This window comes from Notolepis coatsorum (genome assembly GCF_963971535.1).
Source record: "Notolepis coatsorum genome assembly, chromosome: 8".
NCBI classification, from domain to species: domain Eukaryota; kingdom Metazoa; phylum Chordata; class Actinopteri; order Aulopiformes; family Paralepididae; genus Notolepis; species Notolepis coatsorum.
This window is the reverse complement of record NC_140172.1, coordinates 62,442,677-62,456,056: the sequence shown is the minus strand read 5'-3', so window position 1 is coordinate 62,456,056 and position 13,380 is coordinate 62,442,677. Positions and strand designations below refer to the sequence as shown.

The 13,380-nt window shown below is 40.4% G+C and overlaps 1 protein-coding gene across 2 annotated transcripts in view; it reads right to left on the bottom strand.

Annotated features, from left to right (window-relative positions):
* The window catches only part of rab6a (RAB6A, member RAS oncogene family), a 54,892-nt gene that overhangs the window by 40,069 nt on the left and 1,443 nt on the right, over positions 1-13,380 (bottom strand). For both annotated transcript variants that reach the window (XM_084320659.1, XM_084320660.1), the window contains exons 2-4: positions 12,732-12,790; positions 11,606-11,659; positions 10,209-10,314 (exon numbers count right to left, since the gene is read on the bottom strand). In XM_084320659.1, the coding sequence (XP_084176785.1) occupies positions 10,209-10,314; positions 11,606-11,659; positions 12,732-12,790 (219 nt within the window). The remainder of the gene's footprint in view (positions 1-10,208; positions 10,315-11,605; positions 11,660-12,731; positions 12,791-13,380) is intronic.

Below are 13,380 nucleotides of genomic sequence, written 5' to 3'. Positions count from 1 at the left end.
GCATTGTTTCCTAGCTATGTGAACTTATATTAATATGATCTATGTCTCAAAATTCTCATATTGGCGCATTCTTCCAATTCTCCTCTCACAATATTCACCCTCACTGAACTGAGTCATTTGAAAATGTGATGATTTGTGATGTCAGAAAGACACCGCTGCATGATAATGTTGAGATACAAGATGAGCTGCACACAGTGGCTGGACCTGGACCTGGAGCCCAGGCTCAAAACGGCTCGAGATCTTGAGGTAGAAAAATGCTGTTTTTGAGGACTTGATTAGAAATACAAAACAATGAATAAAAAAAATATATATATTACAGAGGTGTTCCATAGACTCACAGGAATTGTGTAAAAGTGCCCAAATAGTGAAATAAATAGTAAAATAGTTTCACTTTAAGATGAATGAAGTAAGATTTTGATTATTTGAAATATGGCCTGTGTAGACTAAACTATGCACAGAATTATGTCAGTCTACAAGGTCCAGCAATGTAGACCTTGTAGACTCCACTACAGACCAATTATCAGTGAATGTTCATGCATTTTTAAGAAGGGCTACTTCCACAAAAAAACAAAGAACTCACCAAAACATCTCAGTAGCACCTTATCTAAATGTTCTATTTCATATATGGAGATTCATATTTATTTATGTATTGCATGCATTTCTACATTTTATTTCCTATTTTGTTTATTCATCCCAGTATCTTTCTTTCTTATGTGTGGAATTCTACAAGGCATTTACATTCACATTTACATTTAGTCATTTAGCTGACGCTTTTATCCAAAGCGACTTACAAGTTCTGTACGACAGGTCATCAGGAAGGATACAACTCTATCAGCTGAGTAACAATATTCATCAAAGTGTTGCGTGTTACAGTGTAGGTTAGTTTATTAGGACAAGTGCATGACAGTAAGGTTAGTTAGGGTTAGATTTTCTTTATTTTATTTTTTTAATTTTATTTCAGATAATGGTTGAAGAAGTGCGTCTTTAGTCGACGGCGAAAGATTGGACGGGATTTGGCTGTCCTAACTGGGGTGGGTAGTTAATTCCACCATTGCGGGGCAAGGACTGAGAATAGGCGTGTAGGTGGTGTATATGTGTTTGAGGATGATATCCTTCAAACAGGCAATAGTGATGATATAATTTGGGCAGTGCTGAGCTGGGTTACTTTCCTCCAGTGTATTTGTCCCCCGGCCCCACCCAATGGCCCCATGCACACACACACACACAGAGAAGTAAAAATAAAAACAAAAAAACCTGATTTTTTTTTTTTTTTTTTTAAACATCGATTTTTTTTTTAATGTTCGAAGCTTGTGCCATCGAACGAAGCTTCGAAGCTTCGAAGTATTTAAGACAGCCCTAGTTAGCATCCAGGCTTTACAAACATAAACTTACTGAAAGTGAAAGCCGACAGTCCGACACACCTATATAAACATGCAGAAGTAACGTTATAACAAAAACAAAATAAACGTACTCGCTAGGGATGGGTACCTTTCACATTTGAACCGATACCGGTACCTGTGAATCGATACCGGTACCCAACGGTACCTTTTTTCGGTACTTTAGTCTCAAGAAATTTTATTTACCTACCTCAGTCGTAAAAAAAAAATCCAAACTTCAAATAACTACAATTTCGACAGTTTGGCTTGTCATTGCTCCGACTGCTTTGTTGTTGAATCAAGTCAAATCCTAGGTAAGCATATATTGTGCGTGTGAACGTTGACATGAAGAAAAAAGTAAAAAAGTAAAAAAAAAAAAAAAAAAAAAAAAAAAAAATTTTAATACTTTTTTTTAAATTTTTTTTTCGGTTTCTCACTTGATTCGACACTCTGTAGTACCGACGTGTTTCGGTTCGGTACCTCAAAAGTACAGAATTCGGTACCCATCCCTAGTACTCGCACATCCAAGCGAAGTCCTTATCGGTAGGGATGCCCCGATCGATCGGCCACCGATCGTTATCGGCCAATAATCAGTATAAATATGCGATCGGTGATCGGTGATAATGCTTTATTTTCGCCGATCGTCAAAACCGATTGAAAAACATGATCCAATTCTTAGCGGAAATCTCACTCGCTGAGTTCTGTCTCGGAGCTGCAAACTGCCGCTTTGTCTCCTCCTCCTCCTGCCCCTCCCTTACCCATGTAAACAAGCTCGGGCAATAGTCTGCTCTAACCTAGTGCATGAGACCTCCGTGAGCTAACGTTAGCTACCGTTACTGTTTAAACAGAATGACCCAGTCAACTATTCACTTTTAGTTTAATACATGAGGCATTGTTAACACTTTGCATGCCACCCCCGAGATTTCTCGGGTTTACCCCCCATGGGTTGAATGCCCACTCACGAGATTTTTTTTTTTTTTTTTTAGCGATCTGAAATCATATTTCATCAACCAAGTCTACCGTTGGAAATTCAGCTACCTCAGGCGCTCAGATGTGAAAAAAGCACCCCCTATCGTCTCCCAGGTGGTAATTCACCCTTTTGGATTGAACTCAATGAAAATGAATGAGAAAAAAAAACCCGCACTCCACATTTTACTTCTCACTCACACAGCCGGCATCTACCAGCTTCATGCTGGACTCTCGGAGCCGCGGGGAATATGTGTTTTACTGTATACACAGTGGATCACTAAAAGGAGCGATTTTTTCGAATGGCGATCAGGAATTGGAATAATCCATTTGGATACCATCTGATCTCAGGTAAGGAATCTATGTTACAAGTCTAAGGATAATCAGACCCGTTTTCACGGATATATAAGCTTTTATGTGATTATGTGATATCGCTGTTTGATAGGAAATAGGAGAAGCGATTTTCAGCGCGCGCCACGAGCGTGCATGCGAACACATATACTATCGATAATCTAGCGTTTATTTGAAAACGATTCATAAATAGGCCGAACAATGACAACGTTCTAGAATATTCCAGTAAAAGGCGATTATCATGGAAACTTCTTTTTTCTCCGTGAAAACGAGGGGTTTTCTAAATGCTATGAAACGGAAATGAACCGATAAAAAAACAATCTGCTTCGACAATGTTGACTGGAAATAGGTCATTGATAATGCGACGGGCAGATTAGACACATAGCCATAATTTAAAACATAGATTAGGCGATATTAATGCTAACATTGAAGTGGATGGTGGGCATTCAAGCACTAAATGTGCGCCCCCTGCTGGGCACTGAAAGTGTTAACGGTATCTAGCCGGCTAGCTACTGATAGCTCCTGATATCAACAAATGCTCCAGCAAGTCTAGTAGTGCATGATAGCTCACGTTAGCTCACTGTTCAAAACGAAACGTCCCATTAAACTAAATAGTTCACTGAGGCGTTGTCTTAACGTTATCTAGCCGGCTAGCAGTAGCTACAGATAGCTCCTGATATCAATGTCTTATAACACTGATTCGATGCGTATTCGAGCTGAGGCAGGGCAGTACAGTGCGACATATATATCGCACGTGCTACAGCAACAGCGGTCTGTGCGATGGATGGATTTACTTCAATAGCACTGGTGCGATAGGGATTCGGTTCATATAGATACTCTTATTTTGAAAATCCTGTAGCGGGTCTCATTTCTGCCCACGCGCAGCTCCAGCTAGGCTCCGAAAGCTAGCAACGTTCAGGTGCATATGATACTCTTATTTTGAAAAAACTCTTGTGACAACTCGACGAGTCATATCCGCCCTATCCGTGCTTCTGCAAGGAGCAGCGCTTTGGTCGGTTGGTGCGCACTGCTGCGTTAACACAGCAGTGCGCCTACACGTCCCGAAATAAGTCTGGGGTGTTTTTTTTCTCTCGCAACGGGTCAAATGCATCTACATGCTTTGCACCGTCGCCATTCCTTTATGCGCACATCGCCCGAAATTAACGTTTATGTACCATTACAATCACTACAACGTTAGCAAACTAACAAGCTAATCCTGATCAGAGGCAGAGGTGCAGAGCCAGCAGACACAGTGTGGACTGGGGAAAGGGAAATGGGGGGGCACTCTCTCCCCTTCCCTGTGTGTGTGCGTGCGTGCGTTTGGAAAGACGATGAAGTCACTAGTCAGGACTAAGGACAGGAGTATATTATAGTAAACTGAGGATGGACAGATAATGTTGATATTCAAATATAAACAAGTTTCGAGAGGAGTGGAAGTTTGAAGACAGACTAGACTACAATATGATGCGGGGGTGGTGAGTTGAAACAGTGTGTGTGAATGAATGAATGAAAACTTTATTTAACAGATTGCAGAATGGGTACAGTACAGTACGGCTCAATACACACAATTGTTAAGGGGATGCAGACCAGAGAAAGACGTTGGTCTTGTTTACATCAGGGTCCCCCCCATTGTGTGTGTGTGTCCCAACCGACCCCACTTCTATGTTTCAATAAATTATTTGCATTTAAAACTATTAACGCTGACTCATTCCTTCAGTCCACTCAAAATTATGCTAATATTCCTTATGTTGTTTATGATATTAATTGAAAATAGCATATGAGAGTATCATAGTAATAATAACACATGGCGATATACTAAATGACAGCCAAACATGGCACTGCAACTAAATAACACAAATACAATAGGCACATTTGTGACTGTTACAAATATAACACGTTTTATACTTGTGCTACAAGATTTTGGCCTGTGCTACAAAACTATCAACCTCTGTAGCACCAGTGCTATGTGCAAAAAAAGTTAACGTACAGCCCTGAGCTGAGGGCATGTTGAATGTGATCAATAGGGTCCAGCTGCAGCTCCGGAGAATCCTGGCCGTAGCTGGAGGCTACTCGAGTACACACAGACAGTGGAGCTGTTTGTAGATAGCGAGCATTTTGACTTGTTGCGTCGTGGCGATGTCTCGCAGATAATACAACTACAAGTATGATTATATAATATATATATTTTATTTTAAAAAAAATAAAAAATGTATACATTTTTATTTCTTTTTTAATCAAAAACGATCGATATCGGATCGGTATTGGCCGATATGGCTCAAGACGATCGGTATCAAAAAACGTGATCGGGGCATCCCTACTTATAGGGTCTTGATTTCTTCGCTATTGTGTGTGCATTACGGAAGAGTATCCTCATTTTAGTTAAGTGAAGTTAGCTGTGCACGCATCTCATGCTACGAATGGACATGCACACACGTCGCATATAGAAGCGACTGCTGACAACAGAAGCGACTTCTTTTATGAAAATTCCGAAAGTTGGCTGCCAATTTTTTTTTACACGCCAGGGTGGCAGTAGCCTCCGTAATTTACCAGCCAAAGAGTAAATCTACACGCCATTGGCGCTTGCTTATTTTGTTCCATGGATCTACAAATCATATTATACCAGGTATCCAAATGACGGAAAATCCGTCACGACTCCGAATCAAATTGACGGAAATCCGTCTCAAGACGGGGTGCTTTAATCCCTGCTATAACTAGGGCTGGACGGTATGGTCTAAAATTTTTATTTGAAGCATAGACGATAACGGTATATATCACGGTATATTCCTTTATCTTAAAATGTCTATATCAGGGGTGGCCAACCCGTGGCTCGCGAGCCGCATGCAGCTCTTTGCCCGTCAATGTGCGGCTCTTCCATCCACATAAAAAATAAAAAATAATGTTTATGTCACTCATTCCATAAGGACGTAGAATAAACATTTAATTTTTTTTTTTAAATGGTCCATTTGCATGTTCTTGGTATCTGAATCTAGGGACATATATGGATCAGTGTCAGAAATAGTGTGTCTGTTACTAGGCTTGAGTAAATTGTAATGAACCAAAGGAGAATATCAATTCTATTTAAAAAAAAAAATTATCTACTGTGAATAACACCATGCTAAAATTGACCAGACCTGAAAAATCTAAGCAAATTAATAAAGGGAAGATGATTAAACAGAAGGTTTTGTAGATACAGTACTGAATTCTGCCATCTTTTTTATAATGTAAATTTCTCCACCATTTTTCATCATATTGCAACACCGTTTTTTGCAAGACGTTCACAGAAAGGTAGAGAAACGAACTGCGTTCTGTTTTATGGCAATAACGTTCAGGTTTGTGGGAGATAATCCCCAAAAATAAGAGAAATAAAAAAGTAAATCCAGAATTCAGATGATTGACAGGGGCTGGTGTGAGCTGGGTAGGGTAGTTTTTCGAAATTTGAAAGCCTTCCTTCAAAAGACTACACTCACTTTTGGATGTGCCACTTCCTCCTGTCAATATGCGCCGGTTTCCGACTCAATGCCCTGAGATTTCTATAATCTTATATTTCACTAATAACAGTAAAAATAATTGGTAAACAAACGTAATGCTGAAAATATACACTTTTACTGTATATCTCGGGCTTAAGAGGTTAACCCTGTGAGGCCCAAATTAAAAAGACATTAGCAACTTCAGAGGCCAGAGGGTGGGACATATAAACACATTTACTATCAAATAGCATTGTGAGGCTGAACAACAGGACCAATTGACTATACATGTGCTTAAAAGGGGAACTATCTTATAAATGGCCTTTTTCAGTGTTAACCATTGTTTCTTAGCTATGTGGACTTATATTAATAGGATCTATGTCTCTAATTCTCATATTGGCGCATTCTTCCAATTCTCCTCTCACAATATTCACCCTCACTGAACTGAGTCATCTGAGGCCCCGTTTATACGGAAACGCTAGCAGGTGAATCCACAAAAATATTTTTTCGGATGTGCCTTTCGTTTATACGGAAACAGCGTTTTTACGGGGTGAAACCGCAAAAAAGTGAGACTACCTTCCAGGGTGGAATTCCTAGAAACGCAAAAGCTTTGCGCTCTCGTCTAAACTGTTACAACTTATAAATCTGATAAAACGATGACGAAAGGGTTGTCACGGCTCTGGTCGCGCGTACTGCTTACGTCACAGGTAGCAGGTATGCGCCAGTAGCCGAGACGTAAACAAAGCAAGTATGTCTGACTTATATCAACGGAGATCACCTGAAGGCTACATTGGCAGTACTTTTAACCCTTTCACTGCCACACGACAGAAGGTTAACCCTTTACTATCACACAACCGGCTGTCGTGTGGCAGTGAAAGGGTTAAATACACAAGAATCTGTCCCGCGGCGTGAGTGGACCCACTGTCTGTGAGTGACTCTGCTTTGGTGCAATCACATTCCCCATCCAGTCTGCGAATCAGAGGCAGAGTAGGGCGGGTCTTCACAGCACGTCATGTGACATATGCGCCAATCGTGTGACAGTGGGGCTCCGTCGTCTCAAGTCGTTACAGCGTCGTCTGCACGCAGAATTCCATCCCAAAACGCTCGTCTAAACGTAAAATTAAAAGTGAAACCGCAAGATGACTTTTGCGGTTTCTGTTCACAGAAACGCTCGTCTAAACGGGGCCTGAAAATGTGCATATCTGTGATGTCAGAGATTTCTCAGCTGCATAATAATGTGGCAGTTTATGTGGCAGTTGGCACCAGGCCACACAGTGGTTGGAGCCCAGCCTCAAAACGGCTTAAGATCTTGAGGTAGAAAAATGCGGTTTTTGAGTACTTGATTAGAAATACAAAACAATGCATTATTTTTTTTTTTTGAAAAAAAACCTAGGTGTTCCATAGACTCACAGGAATTGTGTAAAAGTGCCCAAATAGTGAAAGAAATAGTAAAATAGTTCCCCTTTAACATTTTTTAAATAAACATTATTTTTTTTAAATGGCTAAAAGTGATTTTGTAATTTTGCAACCGTGGGTCTCACAGGGTACTTTTAACCCTGTGAGGCCCAAATAAAAAAGACATTAGCAACTTCAGAGGCCAGAGGGTGAGACCTATAAACACATGAAGGGTGCCGTGACTGAAAAAAAAGTTGAGAAACGCTGGTATATGGTGTGGCTCTTTGTGGTACCCACAGTAATTTTTGTGGCTCTTAGTCTCTGACTGGTTGGCCACCCCTGGTCTATATAAATGTTTCTGAAGGGGTAAAACACTGGTATTGCAGCTATTACTGTACTCAGGACATATTTCACATAGTACAGAGGTATTTTAAGAACATTTATTGTGCAAAACTGCAATAGAAAAATGCAAAACCTTTTCTCAAGTTACTTCCATCTCTGAAAAACACTTTTTTCATGAAATACAATCAAATCAAGCGGCACAAAGTGAAAATAAAAACTACAGCAGGACAGGAGGTTTCTTTCCCTCAAACAACTCAAACACAATACAACTCCAACATAACTTAACATTAGTGTACATGTTTGACAATGTAGAGAGAGAGAGAGAGCGAGAGAGCGTGATGTAATAGGTTTGAGTTTGAGGTTTGAGCTTCCTAAGATGCCGTAGGTGATGATGTCACACCAGGATTGTCAACACACAGAGTTGGAAACGGGAGTAGCCCCGATGGATAAAGCGATATAAAGAAACGAATAGCCAAATAAATGTGAAGTTATCTTTGAACCTCTGTTTTCAAGCCATGTCAATATACCCCCCCCCCCCTTTCCTCACTAATGGAACTGGTGCCACAGTCACGTTAGAACGTTAGCTTAGCGGCTAACGTTAGCCAGTTGCTGTGCTAAAGCAAGTCTCCTCTCAGCTTCCTTAGCCAAATTGAAATGCCAAAATTATATGGCAAGGTCCGTGAACAAGTGGAGAAAAACTCAGTACAATTAAACACTATGCAACGACCACTGCAAACGTCGAGTGAATCGTCAAGTAACGTTAACGTCATTGCTACTGCTGTGACTTAGCTGCTCTAGTCCAGTGGTTCCCAAAGTCGGGGTCGCGACCCAAAGGTGGGCCGCGAGCAGCCACGGGTGGGCCGCGAGATGATTTAAAAAAAAATAAAAAAAAATAAAAATTTTTTTTTTTATTTTTTATTTTTTTATTTTAATTTTTTTTGTCAGGCCACTGAACTTAGAAGCAGGACAGGACAGTGTTTCTAGTTGTATTCTAAAAATGTATTCTATTGTATTCTAAAATACAACAACAATAGTATTTTAATGAGGCTATTATTATTATCATTATTATTTTGCAACAAGTTAGCCCTCTCATAAATAGCACATATAAATGAATAACTAACTTGAAGTGATATTTGGCTTAAAAAATCGGCCATCTGGCAAAAAAAAAAAAAAAAAAAAAGCTAGACGATGTGCATTGGGCCGCGGCTCTCTGACGCCTCATTTTCTGGGCCCCGGCCTGAAAAGTTTGGGAACCCCTGCTCTAGTCTACCGGTCACAAGGTAGTCAAAATCCATACCGTAGCGCAAATTCATACCGTTTATACCGTATACCGTTTATACCGTCCACCCCTAGCTATAACTATACTTATATTCACCACGGTATAAAACGGGAATGTATGGATGCATTTTTTTTTTATTTTTTGCATCTTGACCAGAAGAAACTCTGTGTCAAACGACCATATTACTGTATCCATAGCTATAATATAAAATAGTTATAGTGCTTGGCACCGCATAGCCGTATACCGGAAGGGGCGTGGCACCCAATGTGTTCATCCCCTTGGGGAAATTCATCCTCTGCATTTAACCCATCCCAACTATTTAGGAGCAGTGGGCAGCCACACAGTGTGGCACCCGGGGACCAACTCCAATGCCAGCACCTTGGTCAAGAGCTACGGCAGGAAACCCAACATGCCTGTCTTTTGGTGTGGGAGGGAACTGGAGTACCCAGAGGAAACCTGCTGGGGTTTGAACCCTGGACCTTCTAGCTGTGAGGCAACAGTGCTGCTAACCACTGAACCCAAGACGTTCTTGCTGCGAGGCAACAGTGCTAACCACTGAACCCAGGACCTTCTTGCTGCGAGGCAACAGCGTTAAACACTGAACCCAGGACCTTCTCGCTGCGAGGCAACAGCGTTAAACACTGAACCCAGGACCTTCTCGCTGCGAGGCAACAGTGCCCATAGCAACCCTGCTTATAGAAACGTTCTGGCCAGCTGAGTCTGCTGTAAGGACCTACCTCATAATCTACTTGTATAACTCTATATGATAGCATGTACAATAGTGCTGTATATATACATTTATATTTACAGCATATATATATATATATATATCCATAACCGTCTGAATATACCTGGATATAATCCTATACCCTTATATTTTATACATTGTATATTACAATCGCACTTGTTGGATGCCAAACTTTTTTTCCAGGCTGTACTTCTGCTGTACGATGACAATACATTTTAATCTAATCTAATCTAATGGTGGTAAAAGGGGATAGTTGGGATGGAGAGGTGTGGGTTAAGTCTACCTACTTGTGATGTCGTACACTACAACGGCAGCAGCAGAGTCCCGGATGTAGCTGGGTATGAGGCTACGAAAACGCTCCTGGCCAGCCGTGTCCCACAGCTGCAACCTGATCTGTTGGGGTGGGGGGATAAAAGAGGGGGGGGGGGGTGTTGGGGGTACAAAAAGATGAAGAAAATGACAAGAACCAAGGACAGGAATAAAGAAAAATATAGTAAGTAGGAAAAGGAGTGAAGAAAAACGAATTAACTTATATTAATGGCGAAAAGGGAGAGGGAGGGAGAGAGAGAGATGGACTGACAGGCAGAGAGAGAGCTGCATGCAGGTAGTGAGCTGCGTGGTCCAGGGGAATACTTGTCACATCTCTCTTGATCAAGTAAGATGCTTAATTTCAACATGAGAGTGAGCAGAATGAACAGGGTGAGCAGAATGAACAGGGTGAGCAGAATGAACAGGGTGAGCAGAATGAACAGGGTGAGAAGGAAGGAAGGAGAGGAGGAACGACTGTGTTGAAGACAGAAACAAGCAGAGGAGGGGGGACATTTTCAGGCTCTATGGGGAAATGTGTACTTCAGAATGACATCAGTGGTCAGAGGGAAAGAACACGATCTGCTCTCAGTTCCGTTGGGTCATCAAACCCAAAGAAACGTTTAAGTATGCAGCACCCCTCCAAAATAAATAATCAAACCTTGATAAAGAAGTAGCAGATATTATTTTCTCCCAAAATAACGTCTTTTTGAAGTACAGATTCCCCATATGGTGAACAAGCACATGCGTGTTTGTGTCTTTGCGGCAGTGACTTTCCTCATACCAATACACACACACAGTTTCTTGCACAATGTGCATCACACTCATTAAAGTCACCATGAAGTGATTAACGACTTTGCTTTATGTCTTGATACTTCACGTGGCTGGATGCAATGTGCAGCTATATACCAAAACTCCATCTAAAATTGTATATCCTTGTATTTTTACATACAAATTTTACTCTTCTCTTCTCATGGAAGATATTTTTGTCATAGACCCATTCTGCACTCAGGGGCATGAATAAAATCTACCTCCAAAAGTCAGCATCGATTTTTAAATAATCCCACATCTCACTTCCCACCTCTGATCACAAGGATGTTTTGTCCCATTGGTCCTCGATGATGGACTGAAGGCTAAAATTGCAGACACTCCCCATTTTTGCCACCTATCTTTGGTCAATATTCAACCAAGTCCCTCCCCACACTAGGTCCCGCCCAGACAGCCCGTTTCATTCACAAATGCATCAAACCTTGGAAATGAAACATGATAATAATGCCATTTCATGGTGACTTTTAAAACAATTCTCAAATATGAAAAAGACAGTTATCATGGAATTTATTACTAAATAGTATTAGCAGCAGTAGTACAAATCACTTACTGTTCGGTCTTCAAGATACATGGTTTTTGACAAGAAATCTATTCCTATAGTGGCCTGAAAATGAGAAAAAAAGCAGATGGTAAGAAAATGTAACGCTACTTCTCTAAAAATAAATAGGCTATGTGTCATCCCTTTGGTCTAGAACAGTGTAATTAATATTTATAAACGTAGACAACTCTGGCTAAAAAGTTACTCATTTGCACAAATATTGATTGGCCTGTCCTTGACCATATGAATAACATAATACAACAACATACATTTTGGAGCTTGAATAACATACAATAACATCTAACATGCAGGGCTTTCCCTAAACAATGGTATAGAGGCGCAGTGCCACCATGTGTTTAAAAGAAAATGTATAAATTTGTTTAAGCTTGGGCCTTAGAAACAGACGCATCATTGTCTAATATCTAATATGCGATTGCTCAGTCCTCTGTTCTAAGATAAGATATTTCTTTATTGATCCCCTTGGGGAAATTCAGGCATCATAGCAGCATGGGGAGGGGGGAGGGGAGGTACAGGTAGTAGAAGACATACAGGTACAGGTCACAGAATTATAGTACAGTGGAGAAGTTAAAATAAAATTTGAATAAAAAGGCAGTCTAAAGACTATACAATATAATTAACTCTGGACATGCGCATATGGGCAAGAGGGTATGTATGCCCTGCTCAGTTATATTTGCCCTACAATAAATATAGTTACAATATATAAACTAAATCTAATATATAATCAAAAAATGCTAAATATGTGCTCTGATGAAGTATACAGTATTCACATGCTGTGTATGTGTGTATTCTACTGTGTGTATGTGTGTGTGCATGTGTGCGTGTGTTTTGATGTTCAACATTAAACTATTGTGCATCCTTATACATTCTACTTAAATAACTTAAACTTATTTGGAACTTACCCTTGAGTTTGCTATTTTATTGAAAATTACAGCAAATGGCTTTCTTTATTGCAAATATGTTTGCCTCTCAGAGTTGTGACTCAGTACCATCTTGTTTGAAAATCCTGGGGAAAGCCCTGAAAATTAGTGTAGTTCCCCTTTTATTGGAGGTGATGAGAATGTACCGGCATGACCAGAAGCTTGAGTTGACAGTGAGCTGAATGAGGTGCTAGTCTCACCTGGTAAGTGTTGTCAAAGCTGTCATACATGAACCTAGTAATCAGTGATGTCTTCCCCACTAGGAAGAAAAAAAGAAAAGCCAACATAAGAACACATTCATCACAGTTGACAGGTCAGTATGCCAGATAATCATTAGGACACACAAATTAAAAATAATAATACACCCCTTTTCACCTTTGTCCCGCATTGAAAAAGGGTAATCAGTCTTCTCTGAATTTTGAACACATTTCCCTAAAATTACTTACACCACATTATCTAGGCTGTAAACAGACCACCAGAGAAAAGCTACCTATGTCATCATGCTTTTCAGGCCAAATGAAACGTGGACACATCCTTCCAATTCGGAAGGCTGTGTCAGCTAAATTATCGCTTTGTGCAACATTTTCTTGAAAACTAACCCCTTGGGGCAGATAGCAGGTGTTCATCAGCAAAGATGTAACATGGAGATAGCGTGGGAATTATACGATACCGATCGAAGTGTGTCAGCTTTAAAGTACAAAGACAGCATTGATACGTGTTCAAGTGTAAGTCAAAGTAGCACTGCAATCACAGCCAACCAGTGTGGACAATTATATCAGTCTGGAATGTCCTGCATGCTGTAACAACTGTCCCTGACAGAGTAGTGTGGGTGTGCATGCTTTAGTAAGT